Source organism: Dermochelys coriacea, chromosome 8, assembly GCF_009764565.3.
Source record: "Dermochelys coriacea isolate rDerCor1 chromosome 8, rDerCor1.pri.v4, whole genome shotgun sequence".
NCBI lineage: Eukaryota > Metazoa > Chordata > Testudines > Dermochelyidae > Dermochelys > Dermochelys coriacea.
In genome coordinates this window covers 5040446-5063590 of record NC_050075.1, presented here as the reverse complement: position 1 = coordinate 5063590, position 23145 = coordinate 5040446, and the positions used below count along the sequence as shown (strand labels likewise).

Genomic DNA, 23145 nt, shown 5'->3' with positions numbered 1-23145 from the left:
ACGTGATGTAGAAACCCAGAATAATCACATGTGCCTAGGGGAAAATATTCCCCAAATTGTGATGAGCAGGTTTAGTTCCATAACAGGGCTCAATAAAGAATGCATCCCTGCAAACTCCCAGGGGTTGAATGTGGGGGGACTTGGAGGGGAAGCTTGAGACTTATTGTGTTCACTGTTTGGCTCTGAAAACTTGAGTCTAAGACTCAAAACTGAGAAGTGTTTGGAGGCCTCCTGTCTTAGTCCTTTGTGAATATTTGTCTGTATCATCAAACCATCTTGCTCCTGGTGCCTTTTGCACAGGAGAAACCCAAGAGCAGAAATATTAATGGCATAGAGGGTCCCAGAAAAAAAGAGCCTATCCCAGGAAAGGATTGAGGTGCATAAGCAAAGTGATAGGAGCCTCAGGACTGCAGGATTACTGGTCAGGGTGGAGGAGAATTGGCAGAGAATTGGGAAGATGGAAATCATATCACATGTTCAGGAAATGTACCCACATGCAACCAGGGCTCCCAGAGGTAACATTGTCTCAGGTTTTTCTAAAATTTTTGGGCACATCTGCATTTAAGTGTGTGTGTGAGTGTGTGCGCGTGCGCGTAAAAGTCACTGTTTGAAAGCAGCTGTCTCAGCTTTTATCACAAAATTTATTTTAAAACCTCCTCAGTGCTGCGACAGTCTCTGGGCTCTGTGTGCTGGAGACATGAAGTTGCATATAGGGTCTTCCCCCCCCCCATCTTCATTTCATGACTTGCTCTATTTAAGATAGACGTTCCAGTCTCGCAAGTGCCTCCCAAGGCTAATTGAGTTTGTTGTGGTCCGCAGCATAGACCACAAAGGTGCACCCAGGAGGTTCTGTAGTAATTCATGTAACTACTGCGGTCTTCGTTGGGAGAAACTAATTTCTTTAGCTTCCCTTGAGATCAGTAGATGCACTGAGGCAAACCATGGTCTTGAGCTAACAGTATGCCTTGTCCAAGCACAGAGTGGAATCTACATTAGAATCTCAGAGGAAGAGGTTGGGTGGCTGAGCAGATAAAGCTCTCAAGGGGCTACTTTGCAGACTCCATTTTCAGAGGCCATCTTGGTAATTCTTGGTAATTCTCTAGAGCACCATGGTTCCTGTGATTGGGAGACAGGGAGTCCATAACAAGAGACTGTTCCTGGACTCATGGATGGTACCTTTCACCACATCACCGTGAAGAGGTGAACTATGTCCATAAGTCAGGAGGGGTTCATCTTGTAGTGTTATAGCAGGGCGGGAAAGGAGGGGTGCATGCGCGCATAAACAACCTACTTTTAAAAAGGTTGATCCGATTATGAAGCCCATAAGGTAATTCTGGATTATTTCCTATCCCAGGAAAGTAGTTGCTTACCCTCAGATCCAAAGGCTGAGCAGTAATCATTCAACAGCAGCAATGATACTTTGATCCTCTGATAAAAGGCCCCATAGAAGTGCAAAGTGTTTTAGCATCTGTTGTTGGAAGACTTCAAAACACTTTATGAGCCCTAATTAATTCTCACAATACCCCTTTGAAGTTATATGATTAGTAAAAGCAGGCAAACAACCAAATCAGATAATGGAGATGAGGAAGAGGAAGATTATCAGAGTGAGAGGGAGGAAAGAAGAATACAGGGACTCTGTGGATAAAGAAAAACAACTAGGAGGAAGGAAAGTGGGAAGGGGAGACAAAGTCTCAGGGGCAGGGAAAGGGCCCCTGATTGATCTATGCTTATGCCCATACCAATTTATCTTGGCTCCTCTAGATGGTTTCAGATTCTTAATATGTTGGATGGTCTCAGATTCTTAATATGTCTCTGAGATAAATTGTAATGGGCATAAGCAAAGATCAATCAGGGGCCCTTTCCCTGCCCCTAAGACTGGGGTTTTCAAAGGAGTGAAAAGAATTAGACGTCCAATTCCCACTGAAATTCAGTGGGATATTAAAGAATAAATGGTTCTGTTGTCCACTCCACATGCATAGTCAGAAAAGGATGGAATCCATGTCGGGCTTGCCTGTGGAAGCAGAAATACAAGGCATTCTGCTCCATGGCATGCTTTCCTCCTTTCTCTGGCTTCATGAAGCCTTGACATTGTGCTATGTTTCACATATAAAAATAAAATATTGGCTGAAAGGCTGTAACACAACAATACCTTGTTCCTTCAAATTCAGAATGACAAGAGAGAGAGAGAAAACAGGCTGCTCCATAAAAACAGAAAGCTCAGCTCACCCCACCTTAGTGTAGGCTGGCTGGCTGTAGGTTGACTTGTCTGCTTCCCTACTGTGCCCCCTACCTGCAAGCAGGATCCAGGAAAAACCCTCAGAATTTAAGGTAATAGATCACCATTTTTAATACAGTTTTCAGTACACCACATATGGGAGTCAGGATCTGTGGCTGAGCAGAGGCAGACAAGGCAGAGCTGCTCTCCCTGGCATTGTTTCCAGACCCTTTAAAAAAAAAGTGTGGAATTTTAGCAGCTGAGTTAATGCTGATAACAGGTTTCAGAGTAGCAGCCATGTTAGTCTGTATTCACAAAAAGAAAAGGAGTACTTGTGGCACCTTAGAGACCAACAAATTTATTAGAGCATAAGCTTTCGTGAGCTACAGCTCACTTCATCAGATGCATTTTCATCGGATGCTGATAACAGTAACTCTATGCACACGTGCCTCTTTGAGGGTTTGACTCCCCCTGCCCTGGGAGGTTTGCAGGCCTGAGTGCTCCTGGGCTTCTATGGTTCTTTCAGTTGGGTCTTTGTACCCAGCCCCAAAAGTCTTGCTCAAGGACCACTGCAGCAGACTCTGTCTCCCCCTGAAATTTCACTCTGCAACTGTAGCTATCTACCTGCCTTTGTTCTTCTACCCTCCCAGAGGCCTGGTTTAGACACATGACTGCCTGTCACATGACTTAATTCATTCTCTCCACCTGAGGAGGCAAACTAGCCATGTCACAGGTGGGCTGAGACCTAGTTCCCTTTAGAAAGGCCAGCCACTCTGTGAAACTGGGGAAGAATTAAGCTGGTTTGCCCTGAAATTCAAAGGCAGTCTCAGAGATGAAAACAGAAACTGTGACTGCATTTGAAATGTAAAAGAAGGACTTTGGGGGAAATGAGGAACTGGTGGGATGTAATCTAAAATACATTAAATCTTTGCACCTAATAATCTCAACAGGGTGAGATTGTTGGACCTGGCAACACAGCATAATAGGCACCCATTTTGAAAGAAAGGAAAGTGCAGTGAAATTCTGTGCTACTTGAAGTAGAGGAAGTTCCTGAGTAATGGCTCTCCTGAGGCACCTTAGCTAGTGCTTCTGGTGAATTTTATGCTTGTCACCGTGTGAAATTTGCGCAGTAAAGCTAACAAATGTCACCAAAGTGAGAAAAATGTGAGCAGCTTTTTTACAGAGAAAGTTTTGCTCAGATGGAATGAAAACTGTGTTTTGCTTGTAGCACAAGCTTCCAAAACGTTACCAGCCAAACAATAATTATTTTGCCTTTCATGAAAACCATCACCCTGTCCAAACTGCCTAGTTTTAGATTCTATACAAAGCTTCATCCTAAACATCCATCCCTTAAATGTACCTGGCAATATCATACGGAGCTTCCATAGCACCTTCACTTAGGAAGACAACTGGATATGTTTTTATCTCTGACTTCCCTATCAGCCATCAGTGACCCTTTTCTGGGTTCTTCCCATTTGCTCTCTTCTTGCTCTTCATTTTCTCCCCATTTTTAACAGCCCTCTGGAATGGAACAGGTGTGCACCCTTTGGGTAATCCGTCTTTCCAGGTTTCCTTCATCAGGGCCCTTTTAAAAACCTGATCCTGAACACTGAAGGATGGAGCTGTCCCAGAAAAGGGACAGATAACTCAGCTCACTGCATTCTGCCTATCCCTCTACTTTAGCAAAGCTTTCGATATGATCTCCCACAGTATTCTTGCCAGCAAGTTAAAGAAGTATGGATTGGATGCATGGCTATAAGGTGGATAGAAAGCTGGCTAGATTGTAGGGCTTAAAGATTAGTGATCAATGACTCGATGTCTAGTTGGCAGCCGGTATCAAGCAGAGTGCCCCAGGGGTCGGTCCTGGGGCCGGTTTTGTTCAACATCTTCATTAATGATCTGGATGGTGGGATGGATTGCACCCTCAGCAAGTTCATGGATGACACTAAGCTGGGGGGAGAGGTAGATATGCTGGAGGGGAGGGATAGGGTCCAGAGTGACTTAGACAAATTGGAGGGTTGGGCCAAAAGAAATCTGATGGGGTTCAACAAGGACAAGTGCAGAGTCCTGCACTTAGGACAGAAGAATCCCATGCATTGCTACAGGCTTGGGACAGACTGGCTAAGCGGCAGTTCTACAGAAAAGGACCTGGGATTACAGTGGACAAGAAGCTGGATATGAGTCAACAGTGTGCCCTTGTTGCTAAGAAGGCTAATGGCATATTGGGCTGCATTAGTAGGAGCATTGCCAGCAGATCGAGGGAAGTGATTATTCCCCTCTATTCAGCACTGGTGAGGCCACATATGGAGTATTGTGTCCAGTTTTGGGCCCCCCACTACAGAAAGGATGTGGACGAATTGGAGAGAGTCCAGCGGAGGGCAACAAAAATGATTAGGTGGCTGGGGTGCATGATTTATGAGGAGAGGTTGAGGGAAATGGGCTCATTTAGTCTGCAGAAGAGAAGGGTAAGGGGGGATTTCATAGCAGCCTTCAACTACCTGAAGGGGGGTTCCAAAGAGGATGGAGCTCGGCTGTTCTCAGTGGTGGCAGATGACAGAACAAGGAGCAATGGTCTCAAGTTCCAGTGCGGGAGGTCCAGGTTGGATATTATGAAAAACTATTTCACTAGGAGAGTGGTGAAGCACTGGAATGGGTTACCTAGGGAGGTGGTGGAATCTCCATCCTTACAGGTTTTTAAGGCTCAACTTGACAAAGCCCTGACTGGGATGATTTAGTTAGGGTTGGTGGACTAGATGACTGCCTGAGGTCTCTTCCAATCCTAATCTTCTATGATTCTATGCCCTCAGATAGATGCCAGATTGACTTTTGTGTGAGCTGCACACACATATCCAAAGATAAAGAGTGGATCCCCCCCCACCACCACCCTATTCTGGGTTTGTTAGGGGCCCCATCTATGCTATGAGTGAAATCCTGGTCCCACTGGGGAATTTTGCCATTGATTTCAGTGGGGTCAGAATTTCACTCTACAAAGCTAACTGTGTGGCTGGGATGATTAGGGAATTTTAACACAGTGGCGTTAGGAGATGTATCACAGCACTGGGCCATGGAGCAGTGTGGGTCATCACAGAAAGGTGCACTGGAGGACTGAGGTTTCTTAGTAATTGTAGCTATGTGCCCTCTTGTAGCCATAGAGGAATTAAGGGATTGTAACTGTCACTCACTGCCAGTCATTAGTCACTATCCACACACACTGCGCTCCTCCTCCTCCTCCCATATCTCCCTTATTTGTCATTTTGAATATGTTTTGTAAAGGACGAACTTGTAAGAGGCCATTTTCTAGGTTATGTGATGTCTTATTTATTGCATGGAAATTACAGATTTCCAAAGTCACCTACAGGATTTGGATGTCAATTCCAATTAAAATGAACAGACACTCAAATCCCCTAGACCGATCTGACAATCCCATCCTATTTCTCTTGGCTGAAGACCACTGCCCATCTCAGGTCTCAGGCTCATGTAAGTATTGAACAATTTGGCAGGACAGAAATATCCTCAATGATTCTATTGTAGGTCATAGTGATTACATTAATTATATTGCAGGGGCACCCCAAAGGCATTTTGCACCTTCCAAACATGGAGATGACACGCCCCAAAGACTGAATCCATCTCTCTCTGTCCCTCCCACCAACTGGTATCCATCAGTACAGCATTGGTCTCTAGTGGCTTAGCGTGCAAATGTGGTGCTAAGGAACAGGAAGCTGCTCTGGCGAAGCCTGCTGGCCAAGCACAAATTCTAATAGTACAAAGCATGTCTTTGATGTATTGAAGAAACATGTCAAAGAGCTTTTCAGCGCTTGCTTAAAAAGTTGATTCTTAAACTGGAAAGTGGACTACTTTGAGAGAACTCTGGGGTGATATAATCGGTAGAAGTGGCTCCCGGTGCCTTTCGTGGGCTTGAATTTTTCCTTTTGCCCATAAGCATAAAATGTTTGGCTGGAGTTTTCTCCTTAATAATCCTCACCCTTAACAATGGTATTAAGCGGAAGAAAGAATGGACTCACAACAGCCACAAGCTTCTCTGTGGTCATTGCCAATAGTCAATGCTCACTGCTTAAGTGGACAGGACTGAAAGCAGAAGAGACGCACACTGAGTGAAATCCTGAATCTATTGATGTCAACATCAAAACTCCCATTGATTTTAATGAGCCAGAATTTCACCCACTACTTTAAAGCCAATATGTCCACACCTCCTACAGCCTAACCTATAAGGCCACTAGTAACACTTAGTATTTATAATAAAGTCTCTAGACCTCTTTGTCTACATATTGGCCCAGCCTGAAGGATGCAATCTGCACTTTTGTGAATCAGTGAGACCAGTGGCACCAGAGGGGAATTCAACCTGGGAGTGGGAAGGAGGCAGTACTGCCTCCTCTCCCCTACAAGGACTTTCACTGGTGAAGGGCTGATAAAGACCCTACCAGCACCCCACCAGCAGATGTTGCTGGGAATGTCACTCATTATTCCCATCTATTTGGTGGTTGGAGTGCCTCAGCAGAAGGCACCAGACTTGCAGGAGCAGAGTCCAGGAGGTGGATCTGACCCAGTGACTGAATCTTCATGACGCCCACTTAAATTATGTAACTAATATTATTATCGCCTGTTTATAGAAGGGGAAATTGAAGAAGAGAGGTTAAGTGAATTGTCCTTGGTCCCAGGAGGTTGCAGTGCTATCTTGGGATGAGAAATAAAGTGTTCCTGATCTCTAGTCCTTTGCTCAGACTATTAGATGCCCCTCTTCTGTCAGAAATGCAGATTTGGGTGTCTTGAAAAGAGCTATTGCCAGATCCATAAAGTCCCTTTATACTCAGCACTGCAGCTGCCATGAGATCCAAAGACTAGAGAGAAAAAGACTGAATAACAGTAAGTGGTGTAATACATTTCTGACTAAGCATGAAAACTCATTTCAGAGAGAAATTTTCTTTTTCTTTTTTTTTTTCATTTCAGAGAGAGATTTTGCCCAGTGAATAGAAATGGAAGAAAATGAGTATTTGTTCTGTCAAGGAAGGAGGGGTGGGGGAATACCCTGCTGTCCAGGGTTGTTAGCCTGAGGACAGACAGAAAGGGAGGAGTAGGCAAACTGTAAAATTTAATAAAACCTGCACAGACTGAAGTCAAATCAGAATGCCGCGTGGACTGAAGGCCTTCTGCGTACAATGGCGATATGATTAAATCCATTCTGATTGGGATTCAGACTCAAGATTAATCAGGGAGACTGCTTATTCGAAAATTATGTGCATGGTCACTGCACCTTTAAACAGTAAATGGACCCAGAGCAACTTTATATAATGGCTTCTGCTTGGATCCTAGAATAGTTCTCATTCTTCCAATATGCTGGTATTGATAGGCAGTCTGGGCTTCATTATTATATCTGAAGGTATGGCAAAGGATAGTTCCCCAGGCAGTGAACAGATAAATGAAAGCTTGGCACGCTCCTGATTTTTTCCAATCTCTTATGGGCTTAAAATGAGAAGACAAAATATAATAGATACAGTATTCAGACTTCCATAAGGATCTGTTCCCATTATTTAAACCCCTTGTATTTGCATAAAATATTCTGATTGGTTGAAGCCTATGTACTCAGCCACATTGAACTAAAACATGCATTCAGTACCACGATGTAAAAAGTTGTGGAGGGGGAGTTGGGGAAAGCAGAGCTAACATGTGCCATTAAAATGATAGGGGGAAATATGTTCGTACACACATAAAAGAGGTACTCTTGAGGGTCCTTTTTAACACCAAGGTTTGCAGTCAAAATTCCAAGGCTGTTATGCAGGGAAGCAGAGTTGGTATATGAGTAATATGCAAAAGGTATGCAAAAGGCATTTTGGGTACAATGGTTCCTAAAATCACACAAAACTTCCCTTGCTTTCAGTCTGTTATGAATTCCACACTCTCAGACCCAGTCTGCTAAAATAGCCTCCACTGTTCACAAACCTGGGGCTGATCTGTGGTTTGGGGTTGAAAGTGTGAAATTTTCAATTCTCTGTGCTTTCAAAAAGAAGTAAAAAAAACATTGACTTTGACTGATTTTAGCTTTGAGATTTAGGGTGTGTTTAAATTTGAAACTGGGAGCAAAAGCAGAGGACAAAGCCCCTCACAAGTCAGAACCAAAGGAAATATTTTCACTAGATGCCTTGCCAAATCTAACCACCCATGTACATGTGCAATTATCTCTAGTCACTACTATGTTAATAGACAACTGTCTGAGAACATAGGCTGTGTATGTAGAAGAACAAAAATTGCATTTGCTCCACAGGTGCCTAAGAGATTTTCTTTCACCATTTTTGCATAAATTCGTTCACTGACAAATATGTCAGTTGGCTAAATAAGCCTTTATTAGAAATGAATTTACCAGCAAATCTGGGATATCCTCCCAAAACAGCCATCTCTTTAGAATCCTGGATTTGCATTTCTAATTAAAATGCTGTCAGTTTAGGTGTAATTCTCCAGAAGAAATGAGTTCTAAGAGGAGAAGGGGGGAGAACGGAGAAGCTACTCAAACAATTTTCAAAGAGATTTATTTTGTATATTTCATGATGATCTTGTTAATCTTTTTTTTAGAAAATGTATTCTGCTAGAGAATTGATGTTCTCTGTAACAAGCTGGCAAAGCACATACAAATTCCTGTTAGGTTCAGTTACCTTCTGTGAGGGATAAGATCAAAAAGCAAATTGTCTGATCTGGGATTGCATTTTGCTTTAAGAAATGAGACATTAGCTGGATGCTTTTCTTTTTCCTGTGAAGAATCCATCAGTGCTAAAACTAGAACACAGAAAACCTTCACTCCATGAGAACTAAGGGAATTGAAACTTCATCACTATCAGGAGTGGCTTGGTCATTCTGGAGCCAAACCATCTCACCTGTCAGGCAGAAGAGGAGAGGGGTTTTTAAAACAAGAGTTGAATGTTGGTCAGTGGGATTCATCCTGCAAGAGCAAGAGGAATTGTGGGCTTTAGAACTAAAGCACCATTGGCAGGCTGCCCATGATACCTTAAGATATGGACAGCATTCTGCCTGCCTGGCAAATATCCTAAATTTTCACCTGACTGGGCACCATTTTTAATTATTAACTTTTACAGACAGGTGAAAATACAGGCCATTTACCAGACAGCCCAAAAGGACAGTAAGTGAATCTGCACTGGGACAGGTGGTGAATGAGGGTATGGGGGGGGAGGGAGGAGTCAATGCCAAGGAGGAGGCATGTTGTCTGTGTCCTAACCTTATGGCTGTTGTCCTGGCCTGTGACCCTGGCATTCCTCCATGCTTCTCCTTTAAGTCTCTGGCCAGTGGAAGGTGGGCATGTTCACAAATACAATAACAAACACTGAATGGCAAAAAAAATGATGCTATTGAAAACAATGCTTTGGTGTCCAGATATAGAAATTCTCAAAAAATACCCTAGGGCAGATACTCAAAGGCAGTGGTGATGGGAGACAGGGTGGCCAAGGAACTGGTTTCAGCTCTCCCAGTCCTCATGCATGTTAGATCTTCAGAGGAGGGCCTTTAACTTGCACTACTGGCATAAGCTCCTTGGAAGTGGTAGATGGGGCAGAGAGAAGCTCCACCCTGCTATGTGCCCATCCTATCCTTGGAACGTCCCTCACCCTTTTCACACCATGCCAGGTGTGAGGGATATAGCTGGCACAAAAAATAGCTCTCTATGGACGGAGAGCTCCTCTGCACAGGGAGAATGATCCTCCAGAAAAAAAATTATGGAACAGTTTTCTACTGAAAGATGTGCTTTAGTGGAAACCTAAACATTCTGTGGGAACATGTTACTTCTGGCAGAGTTGTTCATGGGAAAAAATTGCAACAAATCATTATTGAAACAAAATGAGAAAGTCAAAATGAATTTCTCCTTTCACTTTGATAACACTGAAACATTTTGTTTCGATAAGGTAGAACAATTGGATATGGCACTATCATTTCAATTCATTTAATTTAGACAGATAATATGAAAATTAATATTTTAATTTAACATCATATAGATTATCTCGCACACAATAGTTTACTGTAGTGTAAAATTCTAAACAAAACTAATTGAAATGATAAAGAAGAAATTAAACATTTTTACCTTATCAAAATGAAATGTTTCAATGGTTCCAAATTGAAATTTGTCAGAATATTCATTTCATAGGAAATTTCAGAATTTCCTGCTTTTCATTCCGATTTGGATTTTTTCCCCAAATGTCAAAACTTCCCACAGAATGAAAATCCCGGTTCCTGACCAGCTCTGATGCGGCACAAAGTGGAAATAGAAAACCAAAAAATTCAGCACTCAACTCCTACAGGAACATGGTACCTGGAGGACTTCAGTGTTATTCCATTGGAGAGATGGGCCTTGCTAGCTTGCAGTAATAAAGGCAATAGAAAATCAGCGGTGGGCAGAGGGCATGGGGTGATTATGGCCAGCCAGATAAAATTGGAAGAAGAGCCCCAGGGGTCTCAATTTGGAATGTGTAGAAGAGAATTGCTGTGATTGCAGAGGAAGCAATGTGGCAAAACAAATCAAAACAAAACCCCATCTGGTTAATCTAGCTATTTCATCATTTCCCACATCCCAGAGTCAGCCAAACATTAGTGAAAGCCTCTTGTTGCACTATTATCCTCTCCGCTTATTACTTGCAAGGATTTTATTCAGTTTAAAAAGGCAGCTGTTCCCAAGTATTAATACAATCATCATTATGAATAAATACAAGAGTTAAATACACAGATCCAAATGTCAAGACCCGGAGCATATCTTTGTGAGGGCTAAAGGATGTGGGCACAGAAATCTTTCCTTACTTCAATAGAGTGCTCAGTTACTAACAGCAGTTTCATACAGTGGAAAGCCAACTAACCTAACGTTATGCTTGGCATGGATTAGGAGACATGAGAATACTCAATGCAAGGGAATTCAAACCTCATACTGCCTATTAATATAAAGTAGTATAAAGACACAAATTAGACTTTGTTGGGGCTTGAACTTCAGAGCAACTGGTTTAAAAATGAGACTTGGTCTCCTAAGTCACTTAGGTACTTTTGAAAACTGTATCCGTGGTGATAGCATGGCTGCCTCTTTTCGGTCTACAGATGCAACAGAGCAAGGGCTATACAATATGTTACATAAGCTGCTGTTGTCTTCTCCGTCATTTCAATTTGGTAAGCAGTACCATTGTTTTTCTGAGCATGGGTTCAGAGTCTGGCTAGTCTATCTGTGTACCCCCAACAGTCCAAATTGAGAACCTTCTGCTTAACATATGTCACTGATATCGAATCGTAGAAATGCCCAGTAGGTTTATATCCAATCGTGTGATGTTTCATCATGGACATTTCCCCTTCATTATTATTATTTACTTGTCCTGTGGTAGCGCCCATTCACGGGCCAGAATCCCATTGCGCTAGGTGCTGTACAAACACAAACCTAAAAAATAGCCTCTGCCCCAAAGAGCTTGCAATCTGAGTCAATTCATTATTATGTACTCACAGAGGCCTTCATTTAAGGTTTCTAACTCTAAGTTACATATCTAGCAATGGGGACAAAATGTTGCTTTTCAACTTTGTCTCTGATGAACCATTACACAACAAGGCATAACCATGTTTGAGGTTTTTGTTGCTTCCACTTGTGGTTAGGAACATTGCTATGACACTAGGATGAGTGGCTGTCTCCATTGGGTGTCATCTTCTGTGGGGAGCAGATGCCAATACCTCATTGTTACTTATTTATCCGGCTCATGACAGGTGCATGATCTGGAAGCAAAAGTCATCTGCAGCTAACAGTAGGCAACCCCTAAGTGATAAATGAATAAAGAATAAGGTAATGATGTCTGCAGTCTAAAAGCTGGGGTCCAGTTGACTGCAGCTGACAGGAATTAAACAAGTCACAAATATATCCCAGCTTCATCAGGGAAGAAAAGCTGTATAATTGCAGCTAGAGGATGAATGTAATAATTAGCAATGCAAGTGTTGCTTACCAGGTTGAAGTGGCCTTCATCATCAGAAATTGTTGGATTTGGCGTTATCCAGTTACTCTTGTTTGGTGCCTCTATTGCCTTTTACAAGTGCTTCCTTCCCCAAACACACATCATCTAGACTAATTAGGGAAACATTTGGGGATTTTTTTGTTTCCTGCAGATCCAAAGGTGTGTTCACTGAACCCATCGATTCCTCCCCATCCCCTCCACTATTTATTAAAAGTAACTTGCTGTGAACTCTGGTGAAAGGTGTTGGAGTTGACAGACCTGGAGACTGAAATCCTCTGCAGAAAGAATGTTGTCTTAGTTCACATTTCCCCACATCATTTCTTAACTCTGAGTTAGAATGACCACCTCTTGGGGAGAGACAAGGTGGGGGAGATAACATGTTTTATTGAACCATCTTCTGTTGGTGAGAGAGAAAGACATTTTCAAGCCACACAGAGCTCTTCTTCAGATCTGGAAAAGGTACTCCGAGCATCTGAGAGCTCTGTGTGGCTTGAAAGCTTTTCTCTGTCACTAACAGAAGTTGGTCCAATAAAACATATTACCTCACCAACCTGGTCTCTCTAATATTTTAGGACCGACAGAGCAATAACTACACTTCATACACCTCTGTGGGAGGCAGTTCTGTCCCTGGGACCATCTAGTCATTGGCCATTTTGCTGAGATAGCCAACAACTCATCTGGGTCAAGGCAACTAACCTGTGTCACGCTGGGTTCTGAACAGCTGCAAGATGGTCACAATATAACAGTGTCCTACCTTCATGAAACCTGTCCTATATTAAAAATATGGGGTTCTTATTGCTTTGCAAGAGGTGACTTTTTTTTTAAAGAAAAGAAACTATCACCTTTATGAACATCACTTCAGAGGTAGCTAATAAATTTGTTAGTCTCTAAGGTGCCACAAGTACTCCTTTTCTTTTTGCGAATACAGACTAACACGGCTGCTACTCTGAAACCTTATATGTACTAGATCAGGGAGCGGGATTCTATGTGAGATGATACATTTGACTGCTTTGAAATTTTTCATCTCCAGCTCAGGTTTCAGGTGAGTTTGCTGACATCACAGAAGCAGCATGCAATATACATGACTGGCTAAGTAAGCCTTAGGACTGAAGTAGCCAGGGGGGCTACAGATCAGCATTGAGATGCCCTGGCAGAGGGGCTGGAAAGCCACTTGCCCAGTGTCTGGCTCAAGCCAATTCTACTTTCATAAGCAATCATTTCACTCTCAAATCTGGAAGAAGAAAAAACAATGCAAAGTAAACAGTTTGCTGTTTTGTCCCTGTTATTTACTGTGGGTATATTTCCTGCACTCTGCTCCCTCTGCACTTTGTGAAAACGGCTCTGATTGCTCTTCCAGGAGTGTGAAGTTGAGAGTGTGTTTGATGTTTTGGCTTTTATTTCCCCAGTATTAAAAATGTGTGGTCGCCCTTCTGCAAATTGCAGCTGTATTCAGAAGAGTTTTGTTGCTGAGCAAATGTGGTCCCTGGTTTCCATTAAGTGGTGTCTCTCTGAGCTCAAAGAATGGCAATTTTGACCAAAGGGATTTCAGGTCAGATTGATATAAATGAGATGACATGATGTCTGAGAGAACAGCTACTCCCACATCTGTGAGAGATTTAAAGATAGCCTGGACAAAGCAGTAATATACAATATAGAGGAGCGGTGCAGGGAACAGACTACTTTAATTCACTCCTTTTCCATCTCTGATTTCTGCAATTAGTGAAGTGTGGGGTTTGTTTGTTTGTTTCTCTAGTTGGAGCAATGGAGTGTGGAGTTTTGTTTGCCAATTGTTTGCCATTAGCCCACAATGACTTCTAGAAAGCATGGCAGCTAGATCCATTAATTCATGCAAACCCAGACACAGGATGGAATGGATGCTGACATGTGTCATCACCATGTCTGTCATTTAAAGGCTATATCTCCATTACCATAGTCCAGGCCAGATTTCAGGGCAGTGACAGGATGTTAAAGAGACACACTGCAGAGAGAAAAGGCTGAACTCACAGCAGGGAGGCAGTGTTTCTGATAGGTAAGCCCTTCCTTGCCAGCCTGGCTGCATAAAGTAGCATTATGATTTCCTTCCTGCCTGAGATGGGTTTGGCTAAAAAGGAAAGAGCACAAGCAATCTGGGGAGGGAGCATCATTATTAAAATCCCTTTTAAAACAAAATCTTCCCTTTAAAATTATATTAAAATGTTTGAATGCAGTAAATTAATTTCTGCTTGAGCTATCTATCTGTCTGTCTCCAAATACCTAGAATAATTTGGCAATCTGACTGGAGAGACAATGTAGTAGATTCATAGATTATAAAGCCAGAAAGGATGGTTATGATCGTTGAGTTTGACCTCCTGCATAACACAGGACAAAGAACCTCACACGCTACACTCTGCATCAAGCCCATGACTTCTGTCTGAGCTATAGCATATTTTTGAGCAAGCTATCAGGTCTTGATTTACAGACTCCAAGTGATAGAGAATTTCCCTTGTCCCTTAGATGTATTAAAATGCATATTGTTCAGATGAGCCTAGTTTACCAAGCAATCCAGATCAGTCTATATAACTGACATGTATCATGACTATTTACCACTCCACCAATTTTCATATTATCTGTACATTTTACCAGAAATGATTTTATGTGTTCTTCCAGATGACTGACAAAGATATTTAACAGCATTGGGCCAATGAGCAATGACCCTGAGGGTCTCGCATAGAAACATTCTCATTGGCTAATGATTTCCCATATACAGTTAATTTTTGTGATCTAATATTTAACCAGTTGTTAATCCATTTAGTTATGTGCTACACTGATTTTGTATAGTTTTTTTAATATAAAGTCATGCAGAACTAAGTCAAATGCCTCACTGAAGTCTAATTATATTATGTCAATGCAGTTTTCTTTATCAACCAAACTTGTGATCTCAGACAAAAAAAAAAAGATGTTTGTGTGACCAGACCTATTTTCCATAAAATCATGCTGATTGTCATTCGTTATGGTACCACTCCTTAATTTCCTACTCATTGCATCCCATAGCAGCCTTTCCATGATTTTGCCCAGGATTTATGTCAGCATCTAGTTACCCATGTCATCCCATTTACCCCTTTTAAATATGGGTATGACATTAGCTTTTAGCGAGTGCTCTGGAACTTTCCTACTGTTCCAAGATTTGTTAAAAATCAGCATTAATGTTTCAAAGAGTGTCTTGGCCCACTCTTTTAATACCCTTACAAGTTCTCAGACAGAATAATACAAATTATCCTGTTCTTCAGATTTAAAAATGTTTAATTTAATAGTTGCTGTTTAATTTCCTCCCAAGTTACTGATGGAAAAGAAAGTATTTCATTATGACTGTAAGATATGAATTACATCATCCTGTTTCTTTCCAAATGAGCTCAGTACAGGAATAACTGGGTGAAATGTAATAGCCTGTGATATACAGGAGGTCAGATTAGATTACCTGATGGTCTTTCTCGCCTTAAATTCCATGAACCCAGGAATCAAATACAGAATAGAAACATTTATTAAATATTTTTCCTTTTCTGCACATGATTGATCAATTTACCATCCTTATCTAGCATTGGACATATATCTTTGCTAGGATTTCACTTGTTCCTGATACATGTAAAGAATTCTGTCTGAGGTAGGTACTACCTTACCCAGGAATTTAAAGTTTCCTATTGTTTGTTGCTGTGTTTTGCTATTTGTTTTATCTGAATGAAAATTAAATAAAATGTTACTCTGCATACATTATTTTTCACCAGCAGTGATAGTTTTATTTCAGGTTTCAGAGTAGCAGCCGTGTTAGTCTGTATTCGCAAAAAGAAAAGGAGTACTTGTGGCACCTTAGAGACTAACAAATTTATTAGAGCATAAGCTTTCGTGAGCTACAGCTCACTTCATCGGATGCATTTGGTGGAAAATACAGAGGGGAGATTGATACACACACAGAGAACATGAAACAATGGGTTTATCATACACACTGTAAGGAGAGTGATCACTTAAGATAAGCCATCACCAGCAGTGGGGGCGGGGCGCGGGGGGAAGGAGGAAAACAAGCCTACCTTGCTTGTCCCCATGAAAGGTTTTCCTCCTTCCCCCCGCTGCTGGTGATGGCTTATCTTAAGTGATCACTCTCCTTACAGTGTGTATGATAAACCCATTGTTTCATGTTCTCTGTGTGTGTGTATATCAATCTCCCCTCTGTATTTTCCACCAAATGCATCCGATGAAGTGAGCTGTAGCTCACGAAAGCTTATGCTCTAATAAATTTGTTAGTCTCTAAGGTGCCACAAGTACTCCTTTTCTTTTTAGTTTTATTTCACTCAAGCCTGTGTCTTGACACATATAGCAAGGAAATAGAGAGAGAAGCATTCTCCCATTTTGACACCGAGCTTCCCAGGAAACAGGTGTAAGAGCTGGCATTGCTCAGCAGTCGCTGATAGGGTGTTAAGCCCCATACCACACTTCTGGCCTATATCACCAAATTGTACCTTCTACTCCTTTATCCCGATTCCCCTCACCCTTCCCTTTTGTCTTTAGATCCCTCTCTGGCCGCATAGTTGGTGGTGTCTGGTGGTTTTTCACCTTGATCATCATCTCTTCCTACACGGCTAACCTGGCAGCCTTCCTGACAGTGGAGCGGATGGTGTCCCCCATAGAGAGTGCAGAAGACTTAGCCAAGCAGACAGAGATTGCCTACGGGACCCTGGAAGCTGGGTCAACTAAAGAATTTTTTAGGGTAAGAGAAAATGGTTAAGACTTTCATATACAAAACAAAAAGATCATGTCAGCCTTTGTGCCATTCCATGGAAACGACAGATCATGAAGTTTGCTGAGTACTTTAAATAACCCAGAAACATACAGTAATTACATGCTTCTGCACATTACTGAGTAATTATACTTAGCAGTTCCAAAAGTAATTACCCTGTGACTTGCAACTCAAGTTTACAGAATAATAAATCTTTTGTTTGCCCTGTAATTAAATGGAACCACTTACCATATGTAAATATGCTGCCATTGTGTATGGCAGAAGCATACATAGCAGAGCCAGAAAAGATTATGTTGGCTATCTAGTCTACCTCCTTCATTTTGCTTCTACAACATTCCCATTAATGTCTCCTTAAACATCTGCAGGGAATGAAACCTTACCACTTCCCTTGGGAGTCTGTTCTGCCATCCAATTGCTCTTATTGTTAAGCACATTTCCCTAACATCTAGTCTGAACATTTCCACCCTCCTTGCCTTAGCTTCTCATCCTACCATCGTTGGCATCTAAATATTTTTCTTATTTCCAAGTATATTGATGTACTCAAAGTACAGTATTTATAGGCTGTGATAATCCCTCCACTCCTTCCTGTGACTTCTCTTTTCTGGTAGAGGGTATGCTCTCCCTCCACACCAGGGACTCTGTGGAGAATTCTGCTTGCTGAAAATACCACCTCCCTTTGTTCCCTCTAGGGAGATATAGCCCCACACTGCTCATGCCTAACAGACACAATCCAGCCCTGGGTGAATGACACTCATTGCTAGATTGTTCTTATCCTGAAATTACTTGAAGCAATGACGCAGAGAGCTTGAGGGGTATTTGAGCTCTTTGACCTAAAGTCACTCATTAAACTATTTCTAACACAGCTGGCCTTCCTTACTAATACAAACCATAGGTACATGCTCAAGCCAGCTCTGAGTCTCCCCTGATACACAATACATGCTGGGTTTCTGTTGCCCCATGCAGCGATCTAAAATCGCCGTGTTTGAGAAGATGTGGACGTACATGAAATCAGCAGAACCCTCCGTTTTTGTGAGGACCACAGAAGAGGGGATGATCCGGGTGAGGAAGTCGAAAGGGAAGTATGCCTACCTCCTGGAGTCCACCATGAATGAGTATATAGAGCAGCGCAAGCCATGTGACACCATGAAGGTGGGAGGTAACTTGGATTCCAAAGGCTATGGCATTGCAACACCGAAGGGGTCTGCACTGAGGTAAGTAGCCTGGATTTGCTTTTCCTTGCCATGCAGCCCAATAAATCAATGTGTCCACACAGTTCAATCTCCATTGCCATATTAATCATGAAAGCAGGGAGTGTAAATCCTCAGCATGAGGCCATTAAACTACGTGACTCCTGCTCAACAGTGATGGGAGTGACTAATTCTTCAAACCCTGCATATGGAAATTGGCCTCCGACTGGCCCATTCATTATGAATGCAGCTGCACTCCTTAAGGGATTTTGCGGCATCGTAACCATTGATTAATAAAGCATTATTTTGAAGCGAGGGTCATCTTGTGGCATGTGAAATGCCCATCTTTGCAATGTATGGGATGGTCCTGGTTTGGATCCATGCTTAGAGAGATTCTTGTGGTAACAGTATTTTGTGTGTGTGTGTGTGTGTGTGTGTGTGTAAAGAAATGCTAACACGTGAGGACAACATGAAAAATGAAGCGTTCTTATCCTTGCTAAAAACAACAATTAATTACAAGAGTTCAGTGCAGATGCTGAGTTTAAGGCTTTTGACATCTTCCAGGAGGTACAAGTCCAACATTTCTGAACCCAAAACAGTAATTGCCAAAGGCCTATACCAAAACACCATCACAAATATTTTGAAGGCTTTTTTTTAAAAAAACAAAACCTTTAGAAGGCACAAAATCCAGATCTTTAGTACAGTTACAAATATAAAAGAATATGGGAAGAAGATTATTATGGAGGCAACATTTTCACACCTGAGTGCTTGCAGTTTGCTACCTGAATCTATGCACCAAGATAAGTGCTTTTGTATCTTTAGCATGTAGGGAAAGAGGGTGCTGTTTTTGCTTTGTTTTGTTTTGGGATTTTGTTTTTAATTAAAGCGGTTTTTCTTCCTGCCTTTTTTAACATTAGAAATTCAGGCCTTTTTTGCCCTGAAAGACTCTATGGACAGCTGGAGGTCTAGTAGGTTTATGACATCAGAAAACTTAAAAAAAGGAAAAAAAAAACCTCATTGAAGGAAGGTAGATGTGATTGTCTTTTCATCAGACCGTTTAAAACATTTTTCAATTCATTTCATTAACACTTGGAAGGAAAGATGTCTTTGGCCTTGTCTGTATTGAGATTTAGCCATTGCTGGCCAGTAATTGGGGTGGCAGTGCTGAAGCAAACCCGCATGTAGAGGTAAGAAAAGCTGTGATTTGTACCATTTGAACTTATCCCACTTTCAAGGAGGGAGAAACCTGAACCGGTTCAAATCATGGCTTTCTGTATATCTCCAGTTGGGGTTAGCACCAACCAGCTATGCTAGTTGCTGGCCTGTGAGGGCTGAATGGGGGCTAATCTAAAGCACAGAGAAGATCTTACTCATGGATTCAACCCTGTCTCCCCTTCAGCTAAGGACAGAGCCAGCTCCCAATCTACAGGTGTATGTCCTCCAATCAGTCCTCCATCAAAAATCAAGGAAGGACAAGACTTTACATTATCGCTATTTTTAAGGTAAAAAAGTCAAGCAAAAGAAAAACAATGTAGGAAAGCAATGTACAAAAGGATCAGTTAGAGAATAATTTTCACTTTCAAAACTTGGTGAGGCATTAAACACAATGGACCAAATCCTGAGGTGCCACTGACTTCAATGGGAGTTTTGCCTAAGTGAAAACTGAGTGAGTCCTGATGGAAAGTAAAATAAGCTTCAAGTGATCAGAATGCCTCTGACAGCTCCACCCTTTGTCAGAATAGAATGCAGAAGAACTAGAGGATAGAAAAGGATCTAAAAAGCCTGGTGGTCTGAAGCCCACCTGTGTCCCATCAAATTTCAGGATTTCACCTACTCGAGTACATCATGAGCAGCTTCCTTATTCTTTTATTGGCCTTGCAACTTATTGGGATGGCACTTTCTTTCCAAAATGCTATGAATCCTAATACCATCATCAGTAATTGTTACAAAATCCTACCCTCCTGCCTGCAGTCTGCAAAATTCTACCCCTGTTTGGGTCACACTTTCGGATAAGGTTCCATTTATAAAGGGTTTTTAAATAATCACGAGGTGTTTATAAGCATGTCGCAGACATGAGTAGTATGTATTGTAGATGATTCCAAGCATATCGGAGAATGAGTTAAAGATGGTGATAAGACCTGGAGATAAGCAATCTATTGCCCTATGGGACTCCATTGCAATTGATTAATCATTTATTAAAACATCTATTGATCAGTATATAACCCTTTATCAATGGAAGCTTAATAGTGACTGATACTTGTTCACTGACTATAAACTAATGTGGAGAATTTTAAACTGGGGTCCTAGGTCACTAGAACCCTGCAAACAATTTTCTAGTGAAGATCTGGTTGGTTTTATTGGGCCTGATCCCACTGACATCAAGGGGCACTCAATCAGGGCCATGGTTTCCAGCTTTAAAAATGCATTAAATACTTTCCATGTCAGCAAGTGCTGTAGCTGCCCCCAGAGATGTGGCTAGTTCGTGAATGGAGAGCAGGTAGTCCTTAAGACAATCTTTCTATTAAAATGTTGTCCAGGCTATGAAATTCTTTGGGTCTTTCCATACTAATGTGCATGCACTATCACAGCTTCAGGGCTTTTGCCAGCATACTCTCGCCAATATTTATTTTCCATCTTGCAAATATGGAAATTAAGAGGCAGGACTAATGTGCAGAAAACAGTCTGTCCTGCAATGTTCAGGATGTAAGGAAGCCATTAGTAATGCTTTTAACAACAGCAAAAAACAATCCACCAGCAAAACTACAAGAGGGAATGCAAAAGAATCAGCTCAATCCTGCTAATCCATATATCTCTTTGCTGGGCAGGAGAATACAACATTTCTGCTGTTTCTTTTTTGCATTATAACCTCTGTTAACTGCATGTGGAACCAATTCCCAGCCAGTCTAACAGCAAAGGAAGAATGCTTGATTTTCCGTTTGACCTGTTGGTGTTTCTTTGAAACAGGTGCTGTCCAGTTTTTGTCCCCATTATGTTTGTTTTGTTTCACTGTTGTTTTATTTGTCAAGCTTTTGGTATTTTCTTTACAGTCATCATATGATGTGTGTCTTCACCATGGGGCCCTGCACACAACAGAGTGCACTGAACAAGGTGACACTCAGACACCCAGGGGACAAATCCTAATCACTGGCTGAGGGAGTTTAGGGGCCCTGATCTTGTTTCCTTTCAAGTCAACAGGAGTTTCACCATTGGCTTCAATAGGAGCAGGATCAGTTTCACAAGAAGGAAGTTTTCTTGCAATTTCCTGAGACGCTATGGGCATATCATGTATGCTATCAATAATTAAAGCTGTTTATTTGTCGTGGCAAAAAATGAGAAAAGTCATTTTAGTTTAACCCAAAAAAAGAAAGTTCATAACACGTGTAAGTGGGACTACTATTTCCAGTTTGCATTAATAACTTAAAAGCATATAAAAGTAGCAACCACATGTAGGATATACAAATCACTGCCACTGTGTTCTGTTTGATAAAGGATGTTATACATTCCTAAAGACATGGGGCCTGAGTCATCACTAGATTATGCCAACATCTTTATACAAAGTAAAGCTCGTTGGCACAGAAAGACATTTTAGTACACTGCAAAGAGCTGGACTGATATCAGCTTAAACTATTTAATAATATTTAACCAGTGGTTAAAATCATTTAAAAGCTTAGGTCATTCACCTGTACTCCACTACACTGGATATACACAGAAACATAGTTGTAAACATTCATTAGGGGTAAAAGGAGGATTTGCTTACCATCCAGTCCCCAAGTATGAGAAATGAGGATCTCCAACTTTATATTTACACATCAACCATCGGTTCTGGCTTGCATCATAGTCCACATTCCTCCTAAGTTTGAAAGCACTTGAGTCAGTATGTTTGGTAATATCTAAATTCGCTCCATAATAATGTTTTGATCTCTTATGAAATCCTAGTTATCAGGCTTTGTAGCCCTTTTTTCTTTCATCCAAAGTTGATTCCTTCACTTTATGTCTTTTGAGAGCTAGGTGATTGAATATTAGATCAGATTTAATATTTTCCTTCTTTATTTCTGCATGGAAGTCATAAGAGAACAGATAAAATATCCTTGTTCAGTGTCAAAAGTGATATTGAGAGCCTGCTCCTTCTCCCACTGAAGTTAGCAGGAGTTTTGACCTTGACTTTAATGGGAGCAGGGTTGGAAACCTCGACACACAACCTTCATCCTATAGCACATGCACACCTCCCTCCCCATCTATCAGTTCAGTGTCAGATATGTTGGGGCTGCCAGGAGTTAGTGGAAGAGAGCTCCCTTCCCCAACTTCCCCAGATTAACCTGGCTTTGGACACCATTCAGTATCGAATGGGTAAATTTGGTGCTTTGGGGAACAAAACAATAATGCAAAGCCAAATTGTCCAAAATAGGTTAAAGTCAATGAAATAACACCCACAATATGAGTCTCTAATTTGCATTTTAAAAAGAAACAGCAATGTATTAGGGAGGGAGAAATAGGTCTGCTCTTGTTTTGGAATTGGCTTCCTGGTCTTTCAGCAAAGTTCTCCAGAGGCTCTATAAACTTATGTGTCAGCTTTTCCAAATCCCATAAACTAATAAAAATGTTCCCTGTCAAAAATCCACCTAAAAATGACACATTTCAGAGAAAATAAGTAGCAGGCAGCTAAATCTTTCCTCAAGGACCCTGTCACTGTGAAATATCGGAGGCTTCCTATACTCCTTGTGAACTGGATAGAGAACCAATTACTTAAAATGAAATCTCTTAGGAAAAAAATAAATAAAATGTGTAACATATGACACAAAATATCATCAGAGTGATTTTTACATTCAGAGGCTCTACAGAGGATTTACTGTGTTAATATCATATGCCTGTATAGGAACTACATACTCTTTCAGATCATCCATTAGCTACATCTTCTGCAAATGGTTCATCAGAGATTGCTGTGCTAATTAACTTCCATTCTGCTTTAGAAGACAGAAATAATCATGTGTGTTACTA

The 23145-nt window shown here is 41.4% G+C and overlaps 1 protein-coding gene across 5 annotated transcripts in view; it reads left to right on the top strand.

The window, feature by feature from the left end:
• GRIA1 (glutamate ionotropic receptor AMPA type subunit 1) overlaps positions 1–23145 on the top strand; it is a 217983-nt gene that overhangs the window by 174801 nt on the left and 20037 nt on the right. For all 5 annotated transcript variants that reach the window (XR_005294422.2, XR_006283121.1, XM_043520205.1 and 2 more), the window contains 2 exons: positions 16735–16933; positions 17927–18174. Coding sequence is in view for 3 of the 5 variants with exons in the window: in XM_043520205.1 (XP_043376140.1) it covers positions 16735–16933; positions 17927–18174 (447 nt within the window). In the remaining 2 variants the exon portion in view is untranslated. The remainder of the gene's footprint in view (positions 1–16734; positions 16934–17926; positions 18175–23145) is intronic.